At 38.7% G+C, this 17,542-nt stretch overlaps 1 protein-coding gene across 1 annotated transcript in view; it reads left to right on the top strand.

Annotated features, from left to right (window-relative positions):
• Arhgap32 (Rho GTPase activating protein 32) overlaps positions 1 to 17,542 on the top strand; it is a 234,977-nt gene that overhangs the window by 142,000 nt on the left and 75,435 nt on the right. The window contains 4 exon segments of the mRNA XM_028879075.2: positions 3,507 to 3,644; positions 8,325 to 8,417; positions 9,630 to 9,752; positions 12,900 to 12,977. Coding sequence (XP_028734908.1) covers positions 3,507 to 3,644; positions 8,325 to 8,417; positions 9,630 to 9,752; positions 12,900 to 12,977 — 432 coding nt within the window.

Here is a 17,542-nt window from a genome sequence, read left to right as displayed (position 1 = left end):
TTATTTCATTTATACTTCTCAGAAAGTGTTTTATTTATACTTCTCAGATTACAAATATAAAAAACAAAGGCTTACTTTAAAGTTCTTGTTTGATGTCTGCTCATCATATAAGATCTTTAGTTTAAGTATTTTTTTTTTAAGATTTATTTATTTATTATGTATACAGCATGTATGACTGCAGGCCAGAAGAGGGCACCAGATCTCATTACAGATGGTTGTGAGCCACCATGTGGTTGCTGGGAATTGAACTCAGGACCTCTGGAAGAGCAGTCAGTGCTCTTAACCTCTGAGCCATCTCTCCAGCCCAGTTTAAGAATTTTTGCTCAGTAAACTTGAACACATTCAGGTGATGCCATAAGCAATTTCTCAAATGCTTATTTTTTTCTTATCTGTATCTTTTTGGTGAGGTATTTGTTAGTTCTTTTTTATGCTTTTTAAATTAGGCTTTTCTATTTCTGTTTTTAGGAATTCTCTGTGTATTTTGGATAACAAGCTCTTGTCTAGTTTTGCAAGTAAGCTAATGTTAGCCTTGCAGGCTGATTTAGGAAGTGTCCTCTCTTCTTTTGTTTCCTGGAACAGATTCTAGATATGTGGTATAATTTCTGCCTTAGGTATTTGGTAAAATTTATTGGTGAACTCATTAGTGGTTGCTGCTGTTTTTGAAATGTATTAAATATTGACTCAATAGCTTACATATCTATACATTTAATCAAATGGTGTATTTCCTTGTGTGTGGGTTTGACAGGCTCGAAGTTGCTCGTATTTTCCTTTGCTGTCTGTCATCTCTAGCTCCATCTCTACTTTATTTCTTATGTTAGCAGTTTGTTTCCTTTCTCCCCATCCACCTCTCCTCTTCAGTTAAACTGACTAGAAGCTCATTAACTTTATTGATGTTTTCAAAGAATTGGCTTTGTTTTACTAACCTCTGGTTTTCAGTTGTAGACATGTATTCTTAGCAGCTTGAAAGCAAACAGTATATGGTCTCTGTCCTTTTAAACAGTATAGTGTATTTAATGGACTGAGAGCAAACATGTGGTCTCTGTCCCTTTAAACTTACTTTAGTGTGTTTTATACCCCAGAATGTGGCATTAAGTGTTTGGTGAATCTGAGAAACACATGTGATCTGCCTGTTAGTCGTCTACATGGTCAGTTATATTCTGGTGACTGAGTCAGCTACTTTTTAGAGCTGCCCACCTGGGATGCAGATACAGTTAAACTTCCTTTTTTTTCAGAGCTGAGGACTCAACCCAGGGCCTTGCTCTTGCTAGGCAAGCGCTCTACCACTGAGCTAAATCCCAACACCAGTTAAACTTTTTAACTGCAATAGTAGATCGATCTGTTTCATCCTTGCATTTTTTTCCTTTTAATTTTATTTATTTTATGTGTGTGTGAGTTTTACCTGTTGTGTGTGTATCAAAGGGAGCATCTGATCCTCTGGAACTAGAAAAATAAGACAGTTGGGAGCTGTCATGTGGGTGGGTCCCAGGTCCTCTGGAAGAGCAGCCAGTGCTCTTACCTGCTGAGTCATCTCCCCAAAGTATGTTTTAGAATTCTTTTTTTTTTTTTCCGAGACAGAGTTTCTCTGTATAACAGCTCTACCTGGCTGTCCTGGAACTCTTTTGTAGTCCAGGCTGGCCTCAACTCACAGAGATCTGCCTGCCTCTGCCTCCCAAGTGCTGGGATTAAAGGTGTGCGCCACCATGCCCTGCTTTAGAATTCTTTTTAAAGATATAGTTTAGATATCTGTGTAGAAAAACCATACCAAGGGGACCAGACTAGCCATATTTTCATAATTCCATTCTTAGTTTGTTTTCCACTTTTAGTGCTTACCACTTTAAAAAAAATCTTTATTTTTTGTGTATGAATGCTTTGTGTGCATGTATATCTGTTTGTCATCTGTGTACCTGTATACCTGTGGAGGACAGAAGAAGGCATTGTAGCCCCTAGAACTGGAATTACAGGTGGTTGTGAGCCACCATGTGGTTGCTGGGATCCGAACCTTGGTCCTCCTCAAGAGCCAGTGCTCTTAACCACTGAGTCATCTCTCCAGCCCCCTTCTGTCTATCTACAACTTTACCTTGTTTACCATTACCTCCTGATTTCTTTCTGCACACTCATCTTCAGCCTCTGATAACTGCCATTCAGCTGTCTATAGCATCCTTATTACAAATGCCTTTTCTTTTAAGGCTGAATACTATTCCTGTGTGTGTGTGTGTGTGTGTGTGTGTGTGTGTGTGTGTGTGTGTGTAAGTGTAATATGTAATGGAATGTGTAGTGGGTTATATAATGGAATAATACTCTATCCATATACAGCATTTAGGTTGTTTTCTTGATTTGGTCTTTAAACAGGAATATAGGTATTTCTTTGACATATGATGCCAGTTACTTAAGGTATATGCCCAGTATTGGGATAGGATATATATATATATATATATATCCATTTATATAGTTGAGGAACTTCCATACTGTTTACATAGCAACTAGACAAATTTATATTCCCACCAATAGCACACAAAGATTTCCTTTCCTCATGTCCTCTCCAGTATTTGTCTCCTTTAGCCTGCTTAGTGTGATAAGCATTCTAACCCGGCTGAGATGATGCCTTTTTGTAGATTTAATTTTGCATTCCGCTTACAGTTAATGATACTGATAATTTTTTCATGTACCCATTGGTTCTTTGTTTACCTTCTTTTGAGAATTGTTTATTTAGGGCTACTGCCCATTTTTAATCAGATTATTATTACTCTATAATTAAGTTGAATTCTTTGTATCTTCTGAATTTAATGCCTTGTCAGAAGTGTAGTTTAGTAGTTTTGATTTTGAGTTTATTTTCTAGGATTAATGTTGGTGATAATATAGCAGGATTTCTAGTTTTCAAGTCCTTTTGTTTTTGATATCCAGCATAATGGCAACATACATTCTGATTGGATGCTTCAAATTACTAGGCGTTAATGAGAACTACTAGGCTAGGCTGAGAAGGGAGGGGAAAGTAAGGGCTGCAGGAGAGGTGTGGTCCAGCTTACCCTTCCACATTTGGGAGAGGGTACTGACCAGCCCATATGCACATCCACATTGACTCTCCCAAATGCTACTTCTTGCTTTTCTTTCTCTTGTTCTTTAAGGAGCCCCTGCTTCCTTTACCATACTAACTAACCAATAAATGAATTTTATTTTTCGGAAATATCCTGTTGCCTTAAGTTATTCATTGGTTCTTTCTGTAGATTGAGAGTCACATGCTGTCTTACCCCAGCAGTTAGTTCAGTGAGTAGCAGAAGACTCTGGAAATAGTAGGGAGAGGACTAATGGCAGGCTCGATCTTATTTGTGTAAGTGTTGACCATTCGTTATAATGTGATTCACTGGAGTGTTTGGAGCAGAACTTAAGTCAACAGAAACTTATTAGGAAACACACAATTTCATGAATAAGATACCATTAGAGAATAAAGGCCTAATCTTTAACATTTTGAAGAAGAATGAATTTATTGGAATTTTGTTCTTTACCCATAGGGCAAAAGTTGGATTGTTAAAAGAAGTTATGAAGATTTTCGAGTACTTGATAAACATCTTCATCTCTGCATTTATGACCGTCGATTCTCCCAGCTCTCAGAGCTTCCCCGATCTGACATGCTGAAGGATAGTCCTGAGGTAACCCATGTAGAACCCTGCAGAAATACTAACACCTCGGAATTAGCCAAAGTTTTTGTCAGCGTGGAATAGAAGAGCACCTCGGATCATTTCTGGGATTGCTTACTTGAGAAGAGAGACTTATGAGGATGTTGAGAAATAAGCAAGTCTCAGCAAATATTTTAGGAGGGTGGGAAAACCTCATGATGATGTTGATAGCCAATATATGTTAACAGACCATTCTTCCAGAGAGTGTGGAAATACAAAAGCCAAAGGTGTGAAAGAGTTAACTAGTGAGAGGCACCTTGGAGTGGTGCTGCTGGGTTGTCATGGCAGGCTGCGTCTGTCTATGCACTCACTTTTACTTCTGCACAATTTCTAAAAACATGAAGCAATTGTAACCATTGTATAAAGAAGAAATTCTTTATCACGCCAATAATAAAAAGTACAATTGGAATAAAAATTGTGAGTCATATTTGAAAGTAAGTGAGGTACATTTTATGGGAAAACAAAATACAGTCACAACCCTTATATAGGATGATTGTAGCATAGGATGAGTAGGAATCTTAGCCACAAACACAGAGTAAACAGAGTAGCCCAGGACATTGCAGAAGGCCTTTGCAAGTAAGACTATCACTTCTGGGGGAGAATACATCCATGAAAAATGAGAGCATGCTATTGTAAAATAAAATAATCAAACCTTCGAAATAAAATATCATGTACATCAATAATAGCAGATCTGAGTAACTGGACTACATACATAAAGGAGATGGCTATAGAGAATTAATGAGCTGGGGTACCACATCGTAAGTATATATAGCCCCTGGAAGGGTCAGGAAGTTAAGAAGTTGTGAGAAGACATTTGGAATTGTAGAGAATAGGTACAGAGTAGTCCTTACTCACAGGAGATATAGGAGGAGAGGGGATGTAAAGTAATAATTAAAAATTAATCTAAAAATCTTCTTAGAGCTAAAGAAAGCAATGTTTTCCATTCTAGGAGGCTCCATTAAATGTTACGGAGTGAGTGAAAAGCCTCATACATGTCTTAATTATTGTTCTGTTGCTGTGACAAAATAACCTAAGAAAAGCAACCTGAGAAAGAAAGGATTTGCTTTCGCTTCCCCTTTCAAAGAGATACAGTTTGTCATGTCAAGGAAGACATGGCAGCTGGCAGGGAAGTCATGGAGCCAGGAGCAGAAGGCTGGCCCGTCATATTCCATGCAGATGGTGAACAGGAAGTAGATGTGGGTTATAAAGCCTTAAGGCTTGCCCTAGTGACCTATTTCATCCAGCAGACTCCACCTCCTGAAGGTTCTACAACCTTCCAGACAGCACCACCATCTGGGAAGCCAGTTTTGAAACATACTAGAATATGGAAGACAGTTTACGTCCAAGCAGCAACATTCTGTCATTGGCCCTGTTTCATAGCCATCTCTTCATGCAAAATGCATTTGGTTCTACTTCAAAAGTCCTCATACTCTTTGACAGTACCAGCACTTCAAATGCCCATCTTTCCCCCCTGAGACTTAAGTGCGATGCCCTGCAAAATCAAAAATTGAATTGACATAATACTAACATATAATGGCAGAGTAAACATTCCTATTCCAATGGGGACGAATGGGACAGAGCAAAGAAAGACTTGACCAAAGTGAGACTAAAATCCATCAGGGAAAACACCAAATCCTGTAGCTCAGTATCTAGCATCTGGGACTGGTAACGGGGGTTACCAGTAACTTAGGCAGCCCCACCCCTCCAGCTCTGCTGCCCACAGCAGGTATAGCCTTTCTCTAGGACTGGCTCTACTTCATGAGTGCAGCTTTCTTCAGTGGATATCACATGATTTGGCCTCTCAGCAAGTTTTACTTGCATAGCTTCACACAGTGGCCTTTGGGTGCCTCTCTGCAGAGGATCTGACCTTTCCACTTGTTGCTTGGCTTCATGGCTCTCAGGAACTGTGGAGCCAGAGTTTGAATTCCTCAGTCTTACATCTTCCATGCCTGCAAAACTAGCACCACATAGATGACTCTTGACAAGTTCTGCCTCCTCAGGTGGAACTTGGCCCTCTTGGGGTAGTTTTGTTTTTGATAGCATTATCTAAATTTAAAAAAAATCTTTGAGAATTTCACACATGGATACAGTGGAATAAATACATCCCTTTATTTCCCTTCCACTTTCCCCATACCCTCCACACCTTTTTTGATAACCCACCAAGTCTAGTTCGTGGTGTACATGAGTGTGTGCCATCCATTGCAGCATTGGAAACTTACCAGTGGCCACACTCTCCATGAAGAATGATTCTCTCCCCTTCCCCTAAATCTGTCAATTGCATTTGCTCCTCAGTAAGGAATTGGGGACTTGACATCGTCTCCCCCATCTATGCTGGAATTTTGGTAGTTTGACCTTGTGTAGGTCTTCTGCAAACAACACAGCTAGTGTGATGAGTGCAGTTAAACTCTGTTTCCTCTTCTGTACTCTTCTCTGAGCCTGCAAGGACATGGGGGAGGGGTACTTGATAAAGATGTCTCCCTAAGTGCTGAACAATCTGCTGCTTCTTAACACTTGACCACTGTCTACATACTGCTGCCAGGCTGGGGAGCAGCTTCTCTAGCCAATGTTAAAAGCACTGCCCCCCATCTATGGGTATTCATATAAATATTTAGAAGGCAGTTTGACAGACATCATGACCATTTGGCAAAATAACAGTAACACGTAATATCTTAGGGTCTGTGGCTTTCTAAGCCATGTGTGGGCTTTTGACACAGGGCTTTTGTACCAGACATGAAATTCCCTCCTGTGAAGAAGACATCTAGTACAATCAGAAAGTACTTATCTATCCCTTAGCAGTTGAATCACTATTGAACTAGTGAGTACTTCTTACCTGGTGTGTAGGTGTCATAGCATACAAAGCCCAGCTCAGAGTAAGAGCACTAATGTCTTCTCTCTGTTAATCTCACACCTCAGTCCAAGCCTACACAGTACTTTCCAGCTCTATGAAAGTTAGTCGCCAAGGAGTGGGGGAGGTTCCTGGTGGGTTTGAGGTTTGTTTATGCATGTTGGACCCCAGTTTAACAGCGTCTGTGTGCTGACTGGGGAAGCACTTCCTGGGCAGTTGCTTTCCACAGGTAGGAAACTCCTTTGGCATTTTCAGCCTAGGCTCTTTGCTTTCCAATAAATTTGCATTTTCACATTTGTAACTTTGGTGAGTGCGGTCCTGCCTTTCAGGATACTTTCTTCCTGTACAGAATAGGAGGTTTCTATTTAATGGCGCTAATTCCTTTATGAGTTACAGATCTTTGTCATTTACATTCCCCTTGTTTACAGCTTTAAGCTTGCTCGCAGGGCCTTCCTCAGGAAACCATATTATTTAATTTCTCTGTGTTCTGCTTCTTACTCTCTGATGTTGAAGATCTGAATGAGAGCAGAGAGCAGTAATCACAACATAGCCTCGAATGTCTGCCTTCATAGTTCCTCTGCCCATCCACTTATGCCATTGCTTTTGAACTCAGCCTCCAGTTCTTGAGACACAGGCAGAATGCACCTGTACTCTGCCAGAATATAACCCACATGACCTCTAGTCTAGTTCTCATAGACTCCTCTCTGAAACCTCCTGGGCTGGGCCTGCACAGTGTACCTTTCTTTTTCTCTCTTTCTTTTTGAGCATTCTGAACTTTTGAACTCTTACTAGAATGGCTGGTTCATTTCTGCTTGCAGCATTTTAGGTCTTCCTACCCCAAATTTCCAAACTCTTCTACCACATTCCTCTTAGAAACCAGTTCCAAAGTACTAAAATCAAGACTGTCAGATTTAGCATGGCAAGAACTCCACTTTTGGTATGAATTTCTGTCTCTATTCTTTTTTTGTTGCTGTGCCAAAATATCCTGACCAAAACAACAACAACACACACACACACACACACATACCAAGAACAAAACAACCAACCCAGAAACCTTATCTTATTTCCAGAGAGGTTCAGTCCACTGTGGTGGACATGTAAGGTCGGGAGGAAAGGCAGGGGCAGGGGCAGGAGCTTAGCTGTTCCGGTGGCCTCTGTACCAGGAAGTGGAGGGTGAACAGGCTAGAAAGACTTGGGTTCTCTGTCGTGGGTCTGCCTTGGGCTGTCATGTCCCAGAACAGGGAGCTGTACTGTGGTGCAGGATCACATGAATACAGCTGCTCCTGTACAGTGTATGCATGGGAGATTATAGCCATGGGAAGTAAAGAGAAACATGGGGAAAGTTAGACAGAAAAACCACAGATGTCTATTTAAAAAAATACCTTTTGTGTTTTCAATATAAAAATAGAAGAAGAAAGTCATAAGATTAGAACCTGTGCAGTGTGGCCCTTGATGATAAGATGGTAAAAGCTGAAAATCCCACAATAGACAGTGGCTGAATTATTCTGTAAAAAAATGCTATCGTTTCAGTGATAATCTTCTGTAACTTAGTGAAGAATTCCCTATAGCTATTATTTTTTAGGTTTTTGAGATAGGGTCTCATCGTGCAGTCCTGGCTGGCCTCACAGAAATCCCCCTGCTTCTGCTTCCTGGGTGCTGGGATTAAAGGTGTGTGCCACCATGCCCACCCAATGTAATTATTAAAAGCCTAAAGATCTGTGGGTTTTTTTTTTCTTCTGAAAATAACCAATTTGCAAAAAGCAGAGAGTTGCTCTTTCCTCTGAGTTACAGTGAGTCTTTCTTTTCAGTCGGTTACTCAGATGCTTATGGCTTACCTATCACGCCTCTCAACTATTGCTGGCAACAAGATCAACTGTGGGCCTGCCCTTACCTGGATGGAGGTATCTGTCTAATTATCTCTGATGAAAGTTTATTCTAAAATGATTTTCTTAAGGAATTTATTAGTAACCTGATAATTGATGAGTTTCACAAATAAAGAAATAAAGTATCTTCTCATCTTCCAGGAGAATTGATATCTGATAATTTTAATTTTAATGTGTATGCATGTCTGCATGTGTGCTGTTTGTGTGCCTGGTGCCCCAAATGAAGTTACAAATGGTATGAATCACCATATGGGTGCTGGGAGTTCATCTTTACAAGAACAGCCAGTGCTTTTAAATGCTGAGCCATCTCTCTGGCATGATACCTGATATTCTAATATTAAATCTTTCTCTTCAGTTAAAAATAATTTTAATATATTTTATAAATCTATTTATAAAAGATTTAATGCAGATTTTAGATAAAATTTAATAACTTTTATAGATCTGCTTATAAAAGACCTATCTTGTTATATAGCATTATGTTAATATATACAATTAGTAAGCTATTTGTTTTTCATTTGTTATTAAAAATATTTTTATTTATGAACAAACAGCCTTTTAGAGGTCCCAACTTAACAGTGTCTTAAGATATTTACTGTTAGTTTGTATATGTAGAATTATATATATTCTCTCCTCCCCATAAAAATTGAGATACAAGGAAAGAGGGAAGTGGAACCCTGAGCCAGACCTGCTTACACTAAAACCATGACTTTGCTTTTGGTGGTTGAGTAATACTGGAGAAATAATTTAATTTCTCTAAAATTATGTAACTCTCTCCAATTTTTCATTTTTACCTTTAAGTGAAGGTAATGATAGTATATTTGGGAATTATGAGAATTAAGTAAAATCCTACACATTATATGCACAGCACAGTTATTGCCATATATTAGCTACCTAATAAGTAATAGGGTTTTAAAGATTTTTGTTATGTTTGTGGGGTGGTACATACACGTGGCACAGAGCCTGTGTGGAAATCAGAAGACAACTTGCAGAAGTTACTTCTCTCCTCCCATCGTGTGGGTCCAGAGGGCTCAGACTTAATCTGTTCAGTTCAGGCTTGTTGGCGAGTGTGTTGACCTGCTAAGTTGTCTTGCTGGCTCTCATTTATGTTTTTTTTTTTTTTTCTTTTTAAAAGACTTTTGGGGCTTATTGTCTCTCTAAATTAAATCTTCATGTATGGTTAGACAAGTCCTATGTCTTTAAACATTCCATGGTGCTTGATTTTTCCCGTAGATTGATAATAAGGGAAACCATCTTCTAGTTCATGAGGAGTCGTCCATCAACACTCCTGCTGTTGGTGCTGCCCATGTTATCAAGCGGTACACTGCTCGGGCCCCTGATGAACTGACCTTAGAGGTAAATGATGAGATGTGGTAATTATTCTCTGGTCCTTGATGCCTTTATAGCCTGTCTCTGGCTGTTTTAAGAATTCACTTAATTAAAAACAATAATAAAGACATGAGATTTTTCTGTAGTCTTTTATCTTTCAGCCTGGAAAGCTTTCTAATTTTGTGTACAAGACTGTATTCATCCTTCAGCTTTTAGTGTCAGTGTCTCCATTTCTACTAGGAAGTCATCCTTGGTCTTATTGCACGGGAATTGCATCCTCCAAAGCAGGGTTGGATGCCATCAGAACGGCTCTCATCACTCTGACATGCAGTCATGGTTGCCTTGTTCATCTCGGCAAACATAGTATCCAGTATTTATTGGGAATCGGAGTTATCAAAGGAGAGCCTAAAAGTAAAATGAGTTATTTCTTGCTGTCATTTACAAAAGGAGGGAGGGGGTTTAAGTTTTTCTCTGAAAATATGCATTGGCTGATAAGAGACAAAATAAATGCTAGTAGTTTTTATTTACCAATGAGCCATGTAGCCTCTTTTTTTTGTTTTTTGTTTTTTTGTTTTTTTTTTTTGTTTTTTTTTGGTTCTTGCTCTGTAGACCAGGCTGGCCTCGAACTCACTGCCTCTGCCTCCCGAGTGCTGGGATTAAAGACATGCACCACCACCACCCAGCCATGTAACATCCTTTTATTGCAGCTCTATTCACAGTAACCAAGTTATGACATTAGCCTAGTTGTCCATCAGCAGATGAATGGAGAAAGAAAATATATATGTGCACAATTAAGTTTTATTAAGCTATGAAGGAGAACAATATTATGTCATTTTCAGGTTCATGGGGGGAACTAGAAACTATCATTTTAAATGAAATAAGCTAGACTTAGAAAGACAAATATCATGTTTTCTTTCATATATGGACTGTAGAATTAAATCTGTCTGCCTATCGTCTATCAAATACGAAAAGTGGGGGCGTCTATTTGGCAAGAAGGAAACTAGTAGGGGATAGTGGAAGAGGGGGTAACAGAAGATGAATGGGATCAGAGGGCAGAGTATACTTGTAAGGAAATAATGAAGCCCATTATTTGGGCATCAGACATGTGCTAATAAAAACTGAAAAAAGATGTTGAACATCTAAATCAAATTGTTTATCACAAGAACAAAAAGTTTGATCATGCTGAGATCTGAAACCTGTCTCTCTGGTTTTCATTTTTATTCTCTGCATTTATGGTAGTTCTTGGTGTATAGTAAATAATCAGTTAATGTGTGTTGACTGAGCAAATAAAAGAAAGAACAGTGCAAAAATTTTATAGTATAGAATAAGAACTGTTCTAATACTAAACTGTTAGGCTTTGCATATCAAAAATGCAAGTATTGAAAGATGCCATAACTCTTAACAAACAGACTTTGAAGACTGATTATTTGTGCCCTGAGGAATTAGTGTGAACATAAAAAGGCAGGTTCCTGGACACAAACTCTAGTAGTAACAGTCTCGTGGACTTAGCTCTGTCGTCATGGCTGTCGACATTTTCCTTTTCCTAATTTTACTTTGGAGTTAATCTGTACTGAAAAATTATATTTTGTCATAAAATAAATTTGTTAATAAATTAATTTTAATGCCGAGCATTATGGCACATGCCCTTGGTCCCAGCACTCAAGAGGCAGACAGGCAGCTGAGTTTGAGGCCAGCTTGTCTATGTAGTGAATTCCAGGACAGCCAGGGCTACTTAATGAGACCTTCTTTTGATAAATGTAAAAATCAAAATTAATTCGAATGTTTCATTACAAAGTATTATATCATTAAACATTTTAAAAACAGGAAAATTAACTATAGTTTCACCATTTTAATACTTACTGTGTATTTTCTTTTTAAGTTTAATACTTTTTAAGGATTTATATTTATTTTCAAAGATTTTCACATATGTATGCAGAGAATTATGATCATATGCATCCCCATTTCTTCCCTTCACCTCCTCCTCAGTTCCCCCAACATTTCCCCCTTTCTAGTCTCATGTTCTCTTCTCTCCGAGTGACCTGTTAACTCCAATTAGTGCTGCCCATATGTGCCTTTTTGATTAAAGAATATAGCTTCTATTAAATATATAATTGAAAAGTTTTTGTTTATGATTTGTTCATTTGTATAAACTTACACATCGCCTTTTACAATGAAGAAGTTTGATTCTTTAGTGGAGTATTAGTATCATCTACTGATATGGAGTTAGAGAGCTTTACATTTACTAAGAACTCATGTCAAGCTTCTTTCTATGTGATTAAATAAGATATGGCAGGTACTCAGTGTTGTGTTTGTATTACATGGTAATCAGTAGTAATAGATACTATTATTCCAAATATGTGTATTTAATGCTGTCTTTTAGACATGACTTTGATCACTGATAGTAACCGCAGGAACAAAGTTCTAAAGCTCCTTAACTGATGTCTCCATAAAATGAAAGTCAGAAATAAATTGATATACATACCCCAAGCATATCCTGGCTTTGCTCTTTAGGACTAGTGGATATGTAGTTTGCCCTGGGAACACACAGCTGGCTGCTTCCAGCAGCATCACAAAAGAGCAACCAACAAAGTTTATACCTGTTAATGCCTGTCGTATGCACCTGGGTATAGCAAAGCCATCCTAAGTTGGCAGCTGTATTCTAACATAGTGATGGTGCTGTAGTAATGCCACACTTTAAAGATGTATCATACTGGGGCTGAAGAGATGCCATGGCAGTTAAGAACTCTTGTTGTTATTGCAAGGACCCAGGTTTGGTTTCTAGAACCCCAATTGTCCCTAATTCTAGTTCCAAAGAATCTGATGCCCTCTTTTGATCAGGTACCAGACACACACAGGGTTCACATATATGCATAAAAACAAAACACTATGCAGAAAAATAAATCTTAAAAAAATATTATGCCAAAATCTTGTATTTTGAAAGTACTGCTTGTCTGTTAGCTGGATCAGTTTTTTGCTATTTAACTTTTGGTAGAATACTCCTCAATAAAAGGTAAGGCTGTTAAAATTATTTTTAAAGGTCAGTATGTTTTCCCAGAATTTATTAAAGCATAAAATAGTATTTTGCTTTTATACAATTCATATCTTAATTATAGATATAGCAATTGGTTTAAAATTGATCAAAAAATGTTTTACTTAAAATTTTAATTTTCATAGGTGGGAGACATCGTTTCTGTTATTGACATGCCTCCCAAAGTATTAAGTACATGGTGGAGAGGCAAGCATGGATTTCAGGTAAGCAACAAAAACACTGGATGTGAGAAAACTCAAAGCACACTTCTGTATGTTCCATTCGTGTAGCTGCTTACAAAATGTGCCAGGATATGTCATTAGAGATGTTGTTCAGAGATGGGTGATGATGTGTTAACCTTGATTCCTGCGTCTAGTTGTACTGTGCTGGCTTTCCTGTCCTCTCCTCCCCTCCGCTTTCATCCTTGGACTGGCGAGAGCCAGAGTGCAGGCAGTCTCAGGCCTGAAGACTACTTCCCAGGTGGCCAGAGACGGGAGTCTGCTTTGTTTCTAATTGGTTTTAGATAATGATTCACATAAGTTTTCTGTTAGAATTTTCTCCGTTTGATCACTTTTTTTCTATAAGAATGAGTCATTGCAGTGTGTTGATGGCAGAACAGTAGAACTGGAAGATGTCTCACTTATCTTTTCCACATATGCTTCAACACTTTGAGATTTGACAGTGGCATCTTTAGCGGTCCATATCTTTAACCAGTTGGCCACTTCATCACAATGACGTCTTTTAAATAACCTTATACTAATATTTATACGATTTTATATTATCTGTTAATACTACACAGAGTAGCCTCTGAAAATGTCTTAAAATTATATTCTTAATCTGTACCCATGTTGGGGTTTCTTTTTTGGTGGGGTTGTTGCTGGTAGTTGTGGCTTCCCTATAAAACTGTTACAAAAACACTAAAGTGTATAACAGAGTTAAAAATTTATAAACTGTTATGTAACTATTTTAAGCTTCACCTTTTTAAGAATTCTGATTAACTTTTTATGAAATGTGCATATTTAAAAGATACTAATACAATTAAAACAGTACACTATGGTAGTTAATTGTAACTCTGGTGCCAATCTACTTGACTTTTGTCCTGCCCTATCTTGGCCATATTTTTTTGATGGAGATCACAGGACTTTATTTTACTCGTAAATCTATTCTAGAGGTCAGTTGTGTGAAGACAGAAATGTTAATTGCTTATATCAGGCTTAATATATATGCTATTTTGCTCAATAAGTACTAGTACTAATGTTAAAACTTAAATGTTTTTATTTGAAATTTTTAGTTTTATCATTTTCTTTAGCGCATAGACAGCAATTTAATTTCCTAAGAGCAGAGCATTATCATCGTCATGTGGCTTCACACCTTCTTTTTGTAATTGGACTCTTCTTTCTTCTAATTTATTCAGAGTTCTGAGAAAAATTGCTTTTGCTGAAACATAAAACTGAGTAGGAGACTAGGGTATTTTTTTTTTTTTTTATTAAGGGGTCCATTCTTGGCCCAGTGAGATGGCTTACAAGGTAAAAGCATTTACTGACAAGCTTAACAGGCTCAGTCCAGTCCCTGGGATCTACATAGTGAGGGAGAGAACCAACTCCCCAGAGGTGACCTGTCTTCCACCTGTGTCCCCTGGATTGCATGTGTGTGTCAGTGTGCATGTGGTGCAACTGAATAAATGCTAATAAAGAAGTTACCAGAACCAAATTGGCTTTAAAGTGAGTAGTGGTTTGGTCTTGACATTACTTCAGCTTTCTTCTCTGTAGCCTTAGATATGTTACTTGTTCCCTTTGGACTTAAGTTTCTTACTAAAATCAGAAGTTCTGCTTAAATTTTCATGTTCTCTTTCTACATGTTAATTCTATTACTGTAATGATAGTAACGGTTTCCCATCATCTATATAGGAAATACTTGTTGAGTAGTGCAGGCATAAATTTATTCTCCTAATTTTTAAATTAAGACCTACACAGATTAGTTTGTCAGACTTTTTTCTTTTCAAAGTCAGGGTAGGGGACTGACTAGATGGCTCAGTAGTTAAGAGCATATCCTGCTCGTATAGAGGCCCAAGTTCAGTTCCTGTTACCCACATCTGATGGCTTTCAACCACCCATAACTCCAGCTCTCGTGGATGTGGTGCTCTTTTTAGACTCCGGGGGACCTGTATTCACACATTCAAATATAGTCTCCCTTATATACACTTTTTTTTAAAAGTCCCCCTTATATACAATATTTTATAAAAATATATAAAATTAGTGTACGTTAACTAGTTTAAAACTAGTTTATTACCAGAATATATTATATAACATAAAATTCCTTATTTGTTTTGAGGCTGGGTCTCTCTACTTAGGGAATTAGTCCTGGCTGTCCTGGCACTCACTCTATAGACCAGGCTGGCTTCAAACTCAGAGATCTGCCTGATTCTGCCTCCCAAGTGCTGGGATTAAATGAGTGTCACCATACTGGGCAAAAATAATTTTTTTTTAATGCAGGGAGATTTGTATTCAACAATAGAATCCTCTTTATATGGATTTTTCATTTTCCTTGGCCTCAGGAAAGCAGCTGAGTCTGTAGATGACATTGAAATCTCCTCTAAGAACAGCAGTTAATGAGATACCTATAAAACCAAAAGCAAATCTTCAAATGTCACTGTCAGAACTTTAAAAAGGGAGCCCAGTATTTTAAGAGCAGACTGTACTCAGCTCATTATCCCTTGCACCTACACCAGTCATTTGTAAGAGTGCATATGGCCAATTGCATGGAGAAATGTGAGTGGGAAAATGTGTTGGACATCTTCGAGGGAGGTGTTACTTAGCATTTCTTAGGCAGTGTTTTTTTTTTTTTAATTAAAAAAATCTTCCAGGTAATTATTTCCTCCCACTCTTATAGAGAGAAGATAGTTTTTGTGAGGTTCGATAGTTCAGTAGAGAGCTTGGGTGCTGAATCAGTGAAGGACAGTTGGAGTTGATGTATCCCATTGCCTGAAGAGCACCAAGTATCATTTCTAGGTTTACTCTCCACTTGTATGAACTTTGTGCTTCAGTTTTTAATGCTCTAGAAAGAAACATCTTTTCTTTTCAGCAAGCGAGGATTGCAGTCAATGTCGGCCGGCAGCATCCTGGAGCATACCTATGAACTGGTGCATTGCTGACACTGTGTGCTGGCTTTATATAAAGATGAATGCATTGTATGCTGGGAAAATTTCACTCTGCCAAGCTCGTTCTCCCTGCTCTTGTTAGATATTTTTGAATTCTGAGTTGTGGGGGCCTCAGCAGAGCTAGCAACTACTCCAGGTTACTTGTGGGCCTTATTTTTTATAGTTAAATGTACTATAGCAAAACCTACCTGAATTCTGTAATCTTTAAAAGCCTTTAACAGTTGAAGGCTGTTATAGGAAGGCATTCTTTAGAAGAGCATTTTTATGTGACCCTTTTTAGAAATATAATATTCAAAATGCCAGTACATCAGAGAAATTTAAATTTCTGTAATGTAAATTATGTTGGAGGTCCTTATATTTCATACATTGGGGTATATATAGGCGATACAGATTCAGAAGTTAAACAGTGGTGTGTGTGTGTGTGTGTGTGTGTGTGTGTGTGTGTGTGTGTGTATGTGTGTGTTCTATTATTGGACATGGGTATTTCTAAGGTTCATTCATTGCTCTCTTTATGTATTTTATGTTATTTTTGTTTTCTAGGGCTTTCACAACAAAATGCTATAGACTGTGTGGCTTAAATGCCAGAAATTTATTTTTAGGAGGTCTAGAAGTTAGAAGTCCATGACTAAACAGTTGTCAGAGTTTATTTCCTCTGAGGCTTGTCTGAGGGCCCTTTCGTATACATATTTTACAGGGATTAGAGCCTCCTATAAGTTCCTCAGGCCAAAGGTAGCCAGAACTTTGGGTATTGGCCATGCCTGATAAGAGATTGAGGTCCTTGTGAAGAATCCCCTGGAGAGACTGTTGGGTAGGTATCCTGACTTACTCCTGGAGTCAGGTGCATCTGAGAAGGGCCTGTGTCAGGCTCACAGTTAGCATCAGGCCCTCGGTACTGTGTCAGAAGTCCTTGTGGCATTAGGCACTCTGCTCCTAGCACAGAAGACAAACAGACTTAGTACCCTCTTCTGTGCTTCTCAGCTAGAATCTCTGGAGATCTTGCAGGGATTCCTGAAGCAGTGAAGTCTTCAGTGGGACTCAGGTGACCTGTGGAAGTCTTTGTCAGAGGGACTGGGCAGGCTGGCAGTGCATGAACACTACATCATACCATAGAGGAGGAGCCCTATGCAGTGACAGTCTGCTTGGTAGAGGTGCACAGGAAGTGAAGGGCTTGGCTTGGCTTAGGGTGGCTGTGACTCAGGTCTTTATAGGAATCTGGGTGACCATGTGTAGATGATGCAGGAGAAGGGACGAGAGGAATGAAGACATGGGCTGCTGCTTCCCATTCTGAAGACAGTCTGCTGGGATGCCATCCTCTGAACACTGCTGTGGGCCTCTGATGCTTCAGCTTTAGTGTGTATAGTGTGTCTAAGAACCATGAGGAGGCAAACATCTTAAAACAAGGAATCTGCCTCAGTCGTTGTGGGGTGGGAGGCCAGACTGCCTTGATGCAGCTCGGCCTGGCTGATGAGCTTTGTCTTTTTGTCAGGGTTCCACTTGTGTCTTGGCTCTTTCTGACCACATGGCAGGACATGGCTGATCCCCATATGGAGATAACTGTGAAGTAGCTGTATAATTGCTGTGTGATAAAATTGTTTTATTATCATTTCTAAAAACAACTAGACTTAATTTTTA

The sequence above is a fragment of the Peromyscus leucopus genome, chromosome 7 (genome assembly GCF_004664715.2).
Source record: "Peromyscus leucopus breed LL Stock chromosome 7, UCI_PerLeu_2.1, whole genome shotgun sequence".
Lineage (NCBI taxonomy): Eukaryota > Metazoa > Chordata > Mammalia > Rodentia > Cricetidae > Peromyscus > Peromyscus leucopus.
The sequence above is the reverse complement of the archived record's forward strand: the minus strand, read 5'-3'. Positions and strand labels throughout refer to the sequence as shown.